Genomic DNA, 16,083 nt, shown 5'->3' with positions numbered 1-16,083 from the left:
AGTCATCTTGATCAATCAAAATGAGGAGTGATATGATTTCCCAACATCTGTTGGATGGGAATTATAATGAAGAATCATTTACTAGTAACCTTACCATAAAGTAAATATTTTTCTAAATTATTACAATAGGATGGATGATACACTTTTACATTTTACATGTTTTACATGTATGAAGCCGGAAGACATCTCTATCATAAGCTGAGGCTAGCAAAGCAGTTGCCAGAGAAATCTCCAATGCCTGAATCTCCAAAAAAGTATTTTTCCAATCTTTGAGAAGTACATTCCCAACAGAAGTATGTTGGATTATGATATATTTGGGGAACGTATGAAGCATTAACTGTCTGTGAAGTGCAAGGATAATACAAAAGTGAAAGATTTCAATCAAAACATGACAAATAGTGTTTAAGATTCATCATACATAAGCACAATGCTTTTTATATGTAGTCTCAATATACAGTTATTCTGTTGTAAACGTTCTCAAAGAGAGGAAAGATATTCTTGGACATCCAGACATTGGATATTTCTCAGGCAACTTCTTTGCTGGTCTCAGTACATGATAGTGATTGTTTCCCCAACTTCTTATGTGCAGAACAAAAATATTCCATCCACTTCTTTTTAATAATTTAAAGATATTCCCCCATTGGTTGCTTGGGGTCAGGATAACTCTGATTCTTCCTCATAATTCACATCCAGCAGAACTTGAGATATCTTATCACTACTCGTTTTGACTGACTGAGATCTGGCTCTTCTTTCAAGCTTGACAGTAAACTATCAACCAACAAGGTAACCAAACTCCATTTAAAATGTAACAATGGCAGTGTTAACATAAGAATAAATATTTTACAACCTTAAAAACATAAGAAAACGCATAATAAAAACATAGGTTCCTTTAATTGTCAATGTTGAAACTCTTTGATAAAAATAGTTGCACATGTGTGTTTAGCATCATTTTGTGTCATATAAAACACTCACTTATCAAAAATTTGTGCTTCACTCAACACTTTTCAATACAATTATATACATACATATAATTACTACAGTTACTGTATATGCAGTGCATATGCTTTGTATGCGTTTTCAAAAATAGTAAAATTACCGACCTAAAGAATGCTTCTAGCTCAAATTTCTCATCAGAAATGAACTTTCTGGCCCACTTTGCCTCTAAAATCACCTGTTCCCTGAGAGATTTCCAAAAAAGTTATTATTTACCCTACCCTAGTTATATCTTTAGAAGATACATGTAGCCTACATGTACCTGTACATACATATAAAAAACAACGCAATTTAAGAATTCTTTTGAAAACAGAAAGCCGATGTGAATTTTTCATCAGAGTAAATGTTAGCCCCGTGCTGAAAACTATGTTCATCTTTTCGACGGTCCTCGAGTCGTACATCGTAACAACGGTATCTAAAATCACGAAGCAAAAAGTAACGCTAAATCACAAGTGTCTCTGTGTCTACGCCGAAAAAAACTATTATTCACATCCTTTTTTAAAATTGCTCATTAAAGCAATAAATATGCCAAATTAATAAAGCACCGCTGGCTTTAAGACAGATGTAACAGGAATGGTAGTCCTATGAATAAAGTCCGGGGTCCCATATAATTAGAACAGGTTAAGGTAAGTCGGAGTATTGGGGTTAGTATATGAGAAGAATGTCACCGGAACAAATAGCCATGGGAAGCAGACTATGGTTCCTAGTAGATTACCATTCCTGGTACAAGACTTCTGTCTGTCGCTCTTTTCAGTAGTAAAGCAATATATGCTGGTATATGTATTGTTGCATCCCTAGATGAACGCGTGCTTGGTATCAGTACGTGTCAGGCGTTTTCCCTATGTCTATCAACATGTGCGTGAACAGGGGCTTTAATCTGATGTCAAGCACTGAGTAGTTAACGTTACTCAGACCGTCCCAGGGCTGTCGCTCCATGCCTTTCTGAAGAATTTCAACTCTGGAATTACATATGAGAATTCGTGAAGTTCAGTATAACTTTTACATCTGTACAGCTGAAGTTTATTGAAGGGGCATTTTAGATATACATGTATGCCCAAACCCTAAGATAACATTTGCCAAAAGCATAAATTTTAATCGGCTTTAATGCTCATGATGAAAATGAACATTTAAAAAATTTAGGCCATTTATTTAAAATATTAAAAAGATATCATAAACAAAGCATGGTTGTTTAAAATTTAGCCATTTCTAGTGTATAATTTAAAATCTTAACACTTTTGTAAGTCGCACGGAGATTTTATGGAAATCACCTTGTAAGAATGTATTATCATTATTTTTTGTTTAAAACATGATTTAAAAAAACTTTGTTGTACAGTGGCAGTCACACCTCTATATTTCTCTTGACAAATCTTAAGTCGAGCCCCCGCATTGATAAGTATTAATATATCATGTCTAAGTCTACATTTACCTTCTTTCGTTTTTCCTGCGCTGTGTATGCACTAACATAGTATAACGGCCGGTATTGAGGGATGGGCGCGAAATCCTTAAACCGGCCTTTTTTATTCTGAAATTGAAACAGATATGTAAGTCAATGAAGGTCGCCGAAGAGACAAGAACAATATGCACGGACGCGCGCGCGCGCGAAAGAGAGAGAGAGAGAGGTGGGGGGAGAGAGATGGAGAGAGAGAGAGATTCTCCAACTCCTGCATGTAAGAGTAACAGTTTGTAGGAAGCGGGTTTGTGTATGTGTGGGTTTGTGGAGGGGGGGGGGAGAAATGACCATTCAGAAAAAAAAATAGCGAGGGGGGCTTAGCTCATAATGCTTCCTGCGCTTATGACTGATATGATTAAAAAAAAAGAAAAAGGTCAAGTACCACCCCACCCAAAATGTCGCCCTGTGGCTTCTACACATACGACTTTAGGAAAAAGAGGGTTCAGACGCTGGTTACCTATAACCCATATCATCATCTTCTGCTCCCCAGCCCCAGTAAGCGTTGGAATAACCATTGACAGCCTGGAAGTCCTGGGGAGTGAACATCAGTACACCGCCCACAAGGGGACCGTAAGGAAGACTGAAATGGAGAAGAAAACAATCTTAGCACACTGAAACTGCATAGTATGAGACAACTACTTCATTGACTCTTTTCGCAAGGCCGGTATCAGATATATAAATTTGATTTTACTTTGCAGTGCATATACTAACCAAAAAAAAAAGGAAACGCAAGTTTTGATATGTATATGGTTTTATGCTTTTGTGAGTCATCTTTCTCCATTCTTCCACCAGTGCAGCTCTTAACTCTATGAGGGTGGTAGGCTGTGGCTGGTGGTTGTGAAGTCGGTTGACCAAATCATCGCAGTCATGGGAGACGTGTCTGGTCTAAGAAAAAAGAGACTGGATCCGCTACTGCTGCATGTATGCCTGTGCTATCCTGGCGTTATGGGGACGGGTGATGTCCCGATGGAGCAAGCCTACGGTTGGATGTTAGTGTACGAATGGCACAATCACCACGAGTTCTGTCTTATAATCACCTTAAAATCACCACGAGTTCTGTCTTACGCCTGCCCAAACCATGACACTGTGCCAGTGTCAATGATCAATGGCACAGCCCCTGTCCAGATCAGACAGCCGTGGCATGGTGACAGCATGGAATTCAGTCTCCTAAACTTGGTTTTTTTCCCCAGTGTCCACTGCGAAAAAAAGAACTAAAAGCATTTTACAATATATATGTATACGGTGTTTCTTCAATCTTACTTGTAATCCAATACGTCCACAGCTGGTGCCAAGTGTCTTGGCTCTCTGGCGCATGCGTAGGAATTATTGTTAAGTTCCGGAATGAGATCTACGTCGTGGAATATAACACAATCCGTGGGGAAATGCTGTCTTATTTCTAGAAAGGCTGCGTTCATTAACATCGCTTTGTTGTACACCCCGATTCCAATCTGAAACATAAGGCACATTACAATGAAAGAATGCATGGCTTCATTCACCAGCAGGCCCATCATCAGAAATTGCACAATTAATGGACAAAAAGATCATATATTTATCCACCATAACAAGGAACTAATGATTTCATGTTAACGCCAAGGGAAGGTATCCTGGGTTTCAGAGGAAAATAATTTTAAAACACTGGAAACTGCCGTCTCTACATGTAGCGTCACGACAGAAGCATATCGGAGTTATGCGTTCCAAGTGCCCTCTGAAACTCACGGTGGGGGCAGCGTTCATTAGCCGACTTGCAACTTAGTATAAGATAAATTATATTTAAGAATCGAATAACATTTCACGCAGTCAAATATCTATCTTAAGGGGCGTATATGAAAAATATTGAAATTGCCAGTTACAAAATCAAAATTAACACCAGCTTAGCTCATCAATTAGTAAAGTATTCTGAGTACTCAGGCTAAATTTCTATATGATCACAAATGTTGCCTTCACGACTACTGGGTCAGCAAGTGATGTCACTAAGGTACATGTATACTGGTACCTGCTCAACAACTAATATCCTGTAGTGTAAAAGTTGCCTCTGTAAAAAAGGATGCATGAAATTTAAAAACACCGCCAGATGGCCCCATCTATCCCTGAATGGCACTACTAAAGTAACGCTATTTCTCGCCAGACAGTCGCGTGGGTTCCATTGTCCGCCTGGGTCGATGCTTTGCAGCTTCTGAGAGACTTCTTGGAGGCTTATAGTAAAATTCTTCGTAACTCCAGTGTTTCCAACTGAAAATGATGAGTTTGGTTTACAAAAAATTGTCTTTTTCTCTTTAGAATTTAACGTAGGATACTAGTCTGAGTTTCAGGTCCTACGCGGGCCATTTTCGTCGTTTTTTTAGTGCGCACAGACTAAAAAATTGATCATGAAGACGATGGCACACATTTGAGCCTCAAATTTAGGGTATTCAGTTGCTACTTATTTTCCAGATCAAGAGAAATACATTAGCTATACTACGTGTACCTATAAATTACTTGATTTTGTCATTTACTGTTTAATTCATATGAGAGTATCTCTCGCGGTTAGTCATACGATTACGTATTCTGTACTCAAGACTACAAACATAGTAGGTATGCCTACATTAATCGCCCAAACCCATTTTTATACAACAGATGTAATCCCATTAAGGACCTAAGTATACAAATGCGTGTTATACATGAGGAACAGCTTTCTAGTTGCCCACTTGTCGAATATAGATTTTTTTCATACTTAGACCGTACTGCAACTGCCATTATGATCGATGTCAAAACTCCCAACTGGATAAAATAATAGCGAACAATCAGCCTTGTTTTACCACACACACGCGCCGAGAGACACACATAAATAATTTAATTTATTTATTTATTAACGTGACATGTGAGAGCCTCACCCGGCCTCATGGGCCTACAAGTCACCGTACTATATAATACTACAATATATCAGAAACAAAGAATAATAATAATAGTAAAAAAAAAATAATCATCATAGTAATATATATACATAAATATTAAAGCTGGAAGTTAAATAAACACTATAATTCATGGTATACTCAGCACATGTGCCGCCTTAAACTAGAGGATCAGAGAGGCGATACCGCCTCCGAATATTGTACCACCAGCTGGAGCACGCGCATTCGTATAGACCTCCACATACACAAAGTAAGGGACACAGCCACCAGTCTTGTGCTTGACAAGCTGTAAAAATGCAATCACAGGAATTTCCAAAATATGCAAAAAATATATATAACTTAAAATGGTACAATCAAAGTGAATTCATCGTAAGGTAGGCCAAAGGTCAATTTCAAGGTCACAGTAAATTGCCAGTATATGACTTCCTATTCAAGTTAATAGTAACTATGGACCTATCTCTGCCAGTTTTGGAGATAAAAGGGAAGCAAAATTCGCAAAGTTCAGTTCATGGTGAAAAGTAGGCCAAAGGTCAATTTTAAGGTCACATTTAGATTGCCAGTATATGACTTCCTATTCAACTTCAACAGTAACTATGGACCTATCTCTGCCAGTTTTGGAGATAAAAGGGAAGCAAAATTTGCAAAGTTCAATTCATGGTGAAAAGTAGGTCAAAGGTCAATTTCAAGGTCACAGTAAGATTGCCAGTATATGACTTCCTATTCAACTTCAATAGTAACTATGGACCTATCTCTGCCAGTTTTGTAGATATAAAGGACTAAATGTTATAATTTTGGAGTTACCATAATGTGCCATAAATTTCCTACAGAAAAAATTAATTAAAATAAAGAAAAGGTCATTTTGGTCAAAATTCTTGAAATGGGAGGTGTTCTGAAGTTCGAGATGTTCAAATTTGATGATATAATGTCATTTTTGACCACGAGTTGTCTGCTTTGCCAAGCCTTATGTTTTATTTTTCTGGAGTTCAAAATTTATTATCCATTACCCTACTGCACATTTGGCTTTCACCACCAATGTACTTTTTGATACAGCGTAACTTTGGAGATAAAAGGGAAGCAAAATTTGCAAAGTTCAGTTCATGGTGAAAAGTCGGTCAAAAGTCAATTTTAAGGTCACATTTAGATTGCCAGTATATGACTTCCTATTCAACTGCAATAGTAACTATGGACCTATCTCTGCCAGTTTTGGAGATAAAAGGGAAGCAAAATTTGCAAAGTTCAGTTCATGGTGAAAAGTAGGTCAAAGGTCAATTTTAAGGTCACATTTAGATTGCCAGTATATGACTTCCTATTCAAGTTCAATAGAAACTATGGACCTATCTCTGCCAGTTTTGGAGATAAAAGGGAAGCAAAATTTGCAAAGTTCAATTCATGGTGAAAAGTAGGTCAAAGGTCAATTTTAAGGTCACAGTAAGATTGCCAGTATATGACTTCCTATTCAACTTCAATAGTAACTATGGACCTATCTCTGCCAGTTTTGGAGATAAAAGGGAAGCAAAATTTGCAAAGTTCAGTTCATGGTGAAAAGTAGGTCAAAGGTCAATTTTAAGGTCACATTTAGATTGCCAGTATATGACTTCCTATTCAAGTTCAATAGAAACTATGGACCTATCTCTGCCAGTTTTGGAGATAAAAGGGAAGCAAAATTTGCAAAGTTCAATTCATGGTGAAAAGTAGGTCAAAGGTCAATTTTAAGGTCACAGTAAGATTGCCAGTATATGACTTCCTATTCAACTTCAATAGTAACTATGGACCTATCTCTGCCAGTTTTGGAGATATAAGGGAAGCAAAATTTGCAAAGTTCAGTTCATGGTGAAAAGTAGGTCAAAGGTCAATTTTAAGGTCACAGTAAGATTGCCAGTATATGACTTCCTATTCAACTTCAATAGTAACTATGGCCCTATCTCTGCCAGTTTTGTAGATATAAAGGACTAAATGTTATAATTTTGGAGTTACCATAATGTGCCATAAATTTCCTACAGAAAAAAATTAATTAAAATAAAGAAAAGGTCATTTTGGTCAAAATTCTTGAAATGGGAGGTGCTCTGAAGTTCCAGAAGTTCAAATTTGATGAAATAATGTCATTTTTGACCATAAGTTGTCTGCTTTGCCAAGCCTTATATTTTTTTTTTCTGGAGTTCAAAATTTATTATCCATTACCGTACTGCACATTTTGCTTTCACCACAAATATGTACTTTTTGATACAGCGTAACTCGAAAACCGTATGGAATACAAAAAAACGGAGACCACTTTCAGTGTTGGGCTTTACATGCTCTACAAAATGCAAAAAAGAATGGGTCTCTAGCGTTAACGGTTCCCGAATTAGAGACAGTTTTCAGTTTCAGTATCTTATGGCCGCTACTCCTGTGAAAATGCACCGATTGACCCCAAATTCACGGATATGAAAGATGACCTGAAGGGTAACAACTTCCAATCATATTATTGGTTAAGTCTGTGTGGTGTCTGAATAACAGGGCAAATAATTTTTTTTTCGTAAAAAAAATCAATTTTTTTGAAAATTTTGGCCCGTTTGACCTTGAAATAAAGGTCAAAGGTCAAATCCAAGGGCATATTTGAAATCTACACATATAACTTTTGGAAAGCCGTCTGTAGAAATTTTTCCCATAATTCCATCCGTAGGGTAGATAATTAGCATTTAATTTTGCCATTTTTAGACAAGGGTGCATTGCAATGAGTGCCACACCTAGACCCCAATACCGACAAAGCCCAAATTTTACGTGGAACGAGTTGAGATTATAGGTGACCTAAATCCAAGAGATGGGTACGGGGGCCCTTACCGTCTAGGAGGAGAAGCGGTAACGGTAGCCGTCCGGCGGAGCCGCAGGAGCCGGCGGAGCCGGCGGAACGATCCGGACGGGACTAAAACCATGTGTACCGCCAGCGCTAACGCTGCTGGTACAATAAGACTGTCTGTCTTAGACTTAAACTGTCTTTTAGATAATGTGCCAAGTTTTTAGGTTTATTTACAATTATGTGTATTAACGTTTTAATTAAATCTTCCCTGTCGACATTACTGCCGTCCAGGTCTCCCAAAAACTGGTGTCGTATGTCCACGTATAGAGGGCATATTAACACAAAGTGGACCTCATCCTCAATCAAGTTCATGTGACACAATTTACAGAGTCGGGAGGAAACCTCTTCCCCTACATATCGGCCTGTCTCAAGTCTTAGTGGTAGTATACCACATCTTAATTGGCATAGTACAGATCTTAATGACTTACTCATGGACAACTTAACATATGACTCCCAGTTGAAGGTGTTTTTGAAGAGTATATATGTTCTTAGCTTTGGCTTTTTCAGGATGTCGTTTTTCCATATCACCTTGTACAATTCAATAATTTTCCGATGTGCCAGCTCTAAGTCTACCGCTGACCGCATTGTGAATATATCTTCTAACTGCAGCTTTTGCATAATTATTCTGAGATCGCTACACCAGTTATTTTTACATAATTTGTAGTCGTACTCAAACAGTCTCTTGGTTAGTCTATTATCATCCATTGTTATTGTGCGACGAAGAATGCCTACAAAGCAATCAAGCGATCGAGCCTTGGAAATTCGGACCATTGCACTGTATTACTGATACCTGTCTACAGAACTGCGTTGAAAAGTGCGAAACCATTATCCCGAAACGTGAAATCTTTCTCAAAGTCTGCGATAGACAGCTTGCATGATTGCTTTGAATCCACTGATTGGGCAGCCCTTAAATCGGACAACAGCATCCATGACTTCACTTTAGTGGTAACTGAGTACATCAAGTTTTGTGAAGAGATCTGCATTCCTTCTAGGACTATTAAGCAATACCCGAACACTAAACTGTGGGTTGACAAGAACATAAAGAATCTTATAAAAGCTAAAGACCAAGCGTACCGTGAGAAAGAAACAAATGTTGCAGCATATCGTAAAACAAAATTGGACCTAAAAATTGCCATCAAAAAAGCAAAGAAAAAGATGAATTCGAAAATCGAACAGAAATTCCAGTCCAATAGTGCAAAGGATCTCTGGGACAATATCGCTCTGGTCACACAGTATAAAGGGTCCAGACGTGCCGTTGATACAGAGGACTCCACACTCCCTAACAAGTTGAATGAGTTTTATTCTCGTTTTGATAGGACCAACCACACTCAGGTCCACACACCAACCCTAGGGGAGCGCGTGCCGCCATTTACTATTCAATCATGGCAAGTCAAGTGTTATTTCTCGGCTTTAAACACCAGGAAAGCTCCAGGCCCTGACGGTATAACATCACGACTTTTAAAGGAATGCGCAGCCCAGCTTTCAGATGTGTTCGCCGAAATATTCAACTGGTCAATTGAAATGTGCAGAGTGCCTGAAATATGGAAGACAGCAACCATCATACCTGTGCCAAAAAGTAAAACTGTAGAGAATTTAAATGATCTCCGTCCTGTTGCTTTGACACCGGTGCCTATGAAGATATTCGAAAAACTTGTTCTGTCTTTTATTAAAACTTTAGTGCCAAATAGCTTTGATCCACTCCAATTTGCCTACCGCAGTAACAGAAGTGTAGACGATGCTCTTTCTATGTGTTTACACAAAGTTCTCGAACATCTCGATTGTAAAAATGCCTATGTTAGAATTTTATTTGTTGACTATAGCTCAGCATTTAATACTATTGTACCAAGCAAATTGTATTTTAAACTTTTGGATGATCTTAATTTTCCACCAGCACTCTGCGATTGGATTTTAGATTTTCTTTTAAACAGAAAACAGTCAGTAAAAGTCGGTTTTAACTTCTCGGACACTATAGTTTTAAACACTGGCACACCCCAGGGCTGCGTCTTATCACCTTGTTTATATACGTTATTCACCCACGACTGTGTGGCGAGGGAGGAAAATACATTTTTAATGAAGTTTGCCGATGACACAACTTTAGTCGGCTTGATACACCATAATGATGAGATGTCATACAGGCAGTCGGTTACAAGTTTAGTAAATTGGTGCACAGACAATGACTTGATATTAAATGTGAGCAAAACAAAAGAAATGATCATAGACTTCAGAAGAAATCAGATAAGTAAAAATCCCTTGGAAGTTAACGGTAAAGCGGTCGAACAGGTTTCTTATTATAAATTACTAGGGGTTCAGCTGAATAATAGGTTAACCTGGGGCGATAACATCACGAAGCTATTGAAAAAGGCACGTCAACGAATGTATTTCTTAAGGAAATTGAAAGCTTTTACCAGAAATGTGTTTATTTTAACGAACTTTTACAGGTGTGTTTTAGAGAGTATTTTAACTTATTCAGTAACTGTTTGGTATGGACGTGCAACTGTGGAGGAGAGGAACAAGTTGGAAAAGATCGTCGAAACTGCAGGGATTGTAATTGGAACAGATCTAACTCCCGTCCATACTATATATCTAGACAGGACTAAAAAGAAAACATTATCAATAATGACAGACAGTTCCCATCCAGCCCATACCCTTTTTAAATTTTTACCTAGCAATTCGAGACTCTTAGCTTTTAAGGGTAGTAAGCGATTTTTAAATAGCTTTTATCCTTCGGCAGTAACTATTTTTAACTCTAACATGTAATTTTAATTTTCATTTTTTATATTTCAATGGCGCTACTACAGGGCAAAAGATTCCCGATTTTATACATTTGTATTTTATTGGCTTAATAAATTATTATTATTATTATTATTATTATTATCCATGGCAATTAATCTATTCCAATATCTAATTATGCTCAACCACTGAGTGTAAACTAGAGGCATCCAACCGACCTCACCATAAAGTGCTAATATTGGGGTAAATCTATGCACTCCCAGATAATTCCTAATAGCTCGTAATTGTACATTCTCTATAGATGGGAATGTCCTATACCCCCATACAGAGGCACAGTAGTTAGTGATAGGCATGATACATGATCTGAACAGTTGTTCAAAAGTACTAAATCCAATATCTTTCAAACTATATATCCTCTTAATCATACCACCTAGCCCTCTGCTGGCCCCTTTCGCTAACTCCTCAGCATTATCTACAAATTGGCCTGAGTAATGGAATGTAACACCAAGGTATTTATAACTGTCCACTGTCTCCAAAGCATTATTACCAATAGTGAAGGTATAATGAGAAGCCTTTACATTCTGGCGTCTAAAATGTACACATTTTGATTTCTTTGCGTTGAGAATTACCCTCCAGCGTTTGCACCAATTAACAAGACAATCTAGCATGATCTGTAAATTATGTGCTGATGGTGCTACCAGTACAATGTCGTCTGCATATAGGAGAATAGACACCTGGTTGTCTTCGTACGTTATTCCAACTCCTAGATCATTAATTTCATCTACTATATCATATCTATATCTATCTCAGCAAAAATAGAGAACAGAGTTATAATAATAATAATAATAATAATTTATTAAGCCAATAAAATACAAATGTATAAAATCGGGAATCTTTTGCCCTGTAGTAGCGCCATTGAAATATAAAAAATGAAAATTAAAATTACATGTTAGAGTTAAAAATAGTTACTGCCGAAGGATAAAAGCTATTTAAAAATCGCTTACTACCCTTAAAAGCTAAGAGTCTCGAATTGCTAGGTAAAAATTTAAAAAGGGTATGGGCTGGATGGGAACTGTCTGTGATTATTGATAATGTTTTCTTTTTAGTCCTGTCTAGATATATAGTATGGACGGGAGTTAGATCTGTTCCAATTACAATCCCTGCAGTTTCGACGATCTTTTCCAACTTGTTCCTCTCCTCCACAGTTGCACGTCCATACCAAACAGTTACTGAATAAGTTAAAATACTCTCTAAAACACACCTGTAAAAGTTCGTTAAAATAAACACATTTCTGGTAAAAGCTTTCAATTTCCTTAAGAAATACATTCGTTGACGTGCCTTTTTCAATAGCTTCGTGATGTTATCGCCCCAGGTTAACCTATTATTCAGCTGAACCCCTAGTAATTTATAATTAGAAACCTGTTCGACCGCTTTACCGTTAACTTCCAAGGGATTTTTACTTATCTGATTTCTTCTGAAGTCTATGATCATTTCTTTTGTTTTGCTCACATTTAATATCAAGTCATTGTCTGTGCACCAATTTACTAAACTTGTAACCGACTGCCTGTACGACATCTCATCATTATGGTGTATCAAGCCGACTAAAGTTGTGTCATCGGCAAACTTCATTAAAAATGTATTTTCCTCCCTCGCCACACAGTCGTGGGTGAATAACGTATATAAACAAGGTGATAAGACGCAGCCCTGGGGTGTGCCAGTGTTTAAAACTATAGTGTCCGAGAAGTTAAAACCGACTTTTACTGACTGTTTTCTGTTTAAAAGAAAATCTAAAATCCAATCGCAGAGTGCTGGTGGAAAATTAAGATCATCCAAAAGTTTAAAATACAATTTGCTTGGTACAATAGTATTAAATGCTGAGCTATAGGCGAGTTGGCGAGATGTTGTCGCCTTGCCTTACACCAGTACGACAGTTGAACCAGTCAGTATACGTGTCATTGATTTTGACACAGGCTGTTGTTTGATAGTATATGTTTTTCAATACTCGGTAAAATTTTCCATCTACCCCATTTATCAATAACTTATACAACATAATATCTCTATCAATGTAATCGAAACATTTTTTTAGATCAATAAATGCTGCGAATACCTGCGTGTTATTCTTAACAATACTATTGAGTGCAAAGACATGATCTTCACATGATCTATGTTTCCTAAAACCATTTTGCTCATCTGCTAGTAAGTTATTGTTATTCAGGTAAGCAGACATTCGATTGCACAACAACGAACTAAAGAGTTTACTTATGCATGAGAGAAGACTAACCCCTCTGTAATTCATTGGTATACGTGGGTCAGATGATCTATCCTTTAAAATCGGACAAATGATAGCTTTTCTCCAAATTGATGGTATAATTCCCGTGTCAAATACTAACTGAAATAAGTGCTTAATTGTTTCTATTATCGATGGGAATTTAAGTACACAATATGGTATGCCGTCATACCCACTAGCCGATTTTGATTTGGCGTGTAAATAAATTAAATTGCAAGGAAGAAAACTACTTTTCTATAACTTAACCTTTTTAATTTTAACCTTTCTTTTATTTTATTCACGTGATCATCCCAAATATGGACCACGATGGAAATAAGTGTTTTCACTTTCTTGTGTTATCCCTATCACTCTAATCACTCTAAACCACAGCCCATATCGACTGTTTTGCCGCACATGTTACAGTTACCAGTAGTACCTGCATAACTTTCCGCTGCACCAAATTACTTGATAAGACCCCATTCCCAGAGATTAGATCGATCCAACTGGATTGACCTTACTCCCTGGGGGTTTACGCTAAATAGCTGTTAGCCGAGCGGGCACGAAAGTTAATTACCCCCTTACAGCTTGTAGTAGTCGGGACGGACATTTAAGCCGGATTATCTGACAGTAATCTAGTGAGACTCCCCACGGGGATAGATCGATCTAAAATCTATGGGAATGCGCCCTAAAACGATATGAGACATTTTCACTCTGCCTTTTTGAGGTCCCTGGAAACTCATTCCTCTCCTGTCAGCATGTTTCTCACTCCATGGCAACGGCAGGGACATGCAGATAAATTCACTTTACATTTAGTCAATTGAGAAAAGTTTCCAAGATACCCTGTAGCGTAGCGATAATCTGAAGGTTAGCTATTCCTAAGGTTCTCTGTGTAAACAGCTTATAGTGAGAGTTTCTCCATCTCACGCCCTCCGCACGAAGCCAGCGCAGTATTACCCTCTACCAGGGCGACTGATACGTAGTCACTAAAAAACAGCTAAAAATGACCCATCTATCTAGCTAGAGACATATCTGTATATATCTGTAAAAATCTATCAGTCGCCCTGATAGAGGGTAGCGCAGTATAGGCTACGTGTAAATCGCTCGGTGGAATTCCAACGCTGACAACAGTAAACAGTTTCAATCATTTAATGTTCACTCAGTTACATTCTACCAATCAGTGGGGAATCCTACTCTTTAATCTCAGACCAAGACGAAAAAAGGGGTTCTTAAACTTAACTTCTGAATCACATCAACAAACAAAACGTCTATACCTCTTTAGACTTTACACGACGTATTATGAAGAATAACAAACCATAAACAAAGACATTACGTGCAATTACCGTAAATGCTTTTGCATTTTATGTATCCGACAGTGTGTGTGTGTGTGTGTGTTGGAGAAAGAGAGAATGAGGAAGGGAGGGAGAGAGATGCAAACATTAAACACTTTACACTTACCAGAGCGACTTGCGTCTATATCACACAGACGTAGTATCTTTTCAGAAACATTACGATCACCTGTAGCAACGAAATATTTGTCCACTTTTATTCTACGGTGACATTCTCCGCTGTTTTTATCCGAGTCACTTATCCTCAATGTGACCCCTGTCAAATGTAAAATTAAAACAAATCCAGTCTGAAGCAAAACGATCAGGATAGACAATTTCACGACCAGCCTTGGTCTCCCAGCTCGCCTGGCCATTAGTAAGTTTCCCGGTCAATGATACACTGATAATACAGCGATAATAGCTCTTGTTTTAATCGGACTCGCCCAGTTAGTGTGAGGTCGTTAATGATATAATATCATCAAGGCTATCTTGACTTTCATCAGTAGTTGTTGTCACCTACATGACCTGAAACTCAAAACCTGCGTTAACGAACTTGGTACATGTACCGGGGTAGGCACAATGTACTTGAATTACAAGGAGATAGATACCCGTATTTACTGCCTTGGTTGGTATAATGAGTCACTTTTTGCTATCGAACTCGAATCCCTCAATCAGATGAATCTGCGCACTAACTTGTAACTGATAAAAGGGCCTGCAAAAAACGATGTTCCAAAGCACAGTTCAAAGTGCTGAAAATGTGAGGTACAGTTGCCTCAGTTCTGTGCCTTACATGCGACACATTTCTACTGTAGTAGTAGGTACATCCAGGTAGGCCTACTTACATGTACACTGTGCTGCGGGTAAAGCCTCATTCAATTCTGTGTTTAAAACTTTCGATCGAATTCATACATATCCATGTCCGAGAAAATCTTTGTGTCCTCCGTCGCACTTTGTAGTATATAATTGGCCTCTGAAAGTTCTTTATGTATCGATTCACTCACCAGTTTGATAAAATTCTAGTCTTTCTATTCTAGTCTAGATGACTGGTGCAAAATTGCTCAAAAGGTGGAAAAAGCATGAAACTTGCACAAATGTTCTTTGGACTATGCTGATCATTTTCAAGGGCAGTGCCCAAAATTTCAAAGCGTTGCTTAGCAACCGTTGCTAAGGAAGTGATTTACCTTAGTAACAAGCTAATTGGACCTTTCTTGTTCAGTTTAAATGATTTAAAAAGGCTTTTAATAATGTTTCAAGCCATCAGAAATATCACTTTAAAGGACAATGGTCATATAAAAATCCATTTCTCGAATTTTGAAGATTCAACACTCAATCTATACACTAGAGGTATGTTTTAATCGATCCCCGCCATTTAAAAATTATAAAAACAATCTACAGTGTATTAGTAGTAAAAAAGCGTTTTAGTAAACCTCACCTCAATATGCATAAATGAAGCAACAGATCTGGGTCACGCGGTACTGTGACGACAATTGGGATAAAGGTCTATGAGACTCGATCAACTGAGCTGCATGGTGCAAACAGACAGAATAATTTTGGAAAGTTGTGTTGAACGGAGTTGAGCAATTTTCTTTATGCCTCAG

General features: G+C 37.8%; 2 protein-coding genes across 2 annotated transcripts in view; one reads left to right on the top strand and one right to left on the bottom strand.

Moving 5' to 3' along the window:
• LOC106162220 (dihydroorotate dehydrogenase (quinone), mitochondrial) overlaps window positions 1–16,083 on the top strand; it is a 114,980-nt gene that overhangs the window by 2,002 nt on the left and 96,895 nt on the right. The window lies entirely within an intron of this gene.
• On the bottom strand, window positions 873–15,733 carry LOC147762531 (beta1,4-N-acetylgalactosaminyltransferase A-like). Its single transcript, XM_087012161.1, has 6 exons — window positions 14,616–15,733; window positions 4,437–4,672; window positions 3,704–3,891; window positions 2,901–3,023; window positions 2,420–2,515; window positions 873–1,951 (listed from the first exon to the last, which is right to left on the bottom strand). The coding sequence occupies exons 1-6, from the start codon at window positions 14,857–14,859 to the stop codon at window positions 1,810–1,812; spliced, it is 1,029 nt and encodes a 342-aa protein (XP_086868287.1). The 5' UTR covers window positions 14,860–15,733; the 3' UTR covers window positions 873–1,809.

This window comes from Lingula anatina, chromosome 4, assembly GCF_051362555.1.
Source record: "Lingula anatina isolate TDL-2025a chromosome 4, LinAna3.0, whole genome shotgun sequence".
NCBI lineage: Eukaryota > Metazoa > Brachiopoda > Lingulata > Lingulida > Lingulidae > Lingula > Lingula anatina.
This window is presented reverse-complemented; position numbering and strand designations above follow the sequence as displayed.

What these genes read in the sequence shown, in the direction of transcription:
- LOC147762531 (XM_087012161.1), bottom strand. Translation starts at nt 14,859, where the DNA reads ATGGCCAGGCGAGCTGGGAGACCAAGGCTGGTCGTGAAATTGTCTATC. An exon ending in TATAGACGCAAGTCGCTCTG is followed by an intron (nt 4,673 to 14,615) that starts GTAAGTGTAAAG and finishes CATCATTTTCAG; the next exon opens with TTGGAAACACTGGAGTTACG. An exon ending in GATGATGATATGGGTTATAG is followed by an intron (nt 2,516 to 2,900) that starts GTAACCAGCGTC and finishes TTTCAATTTCAG; the next exon opens with AATAAAAAAGGCCGGTTTAA.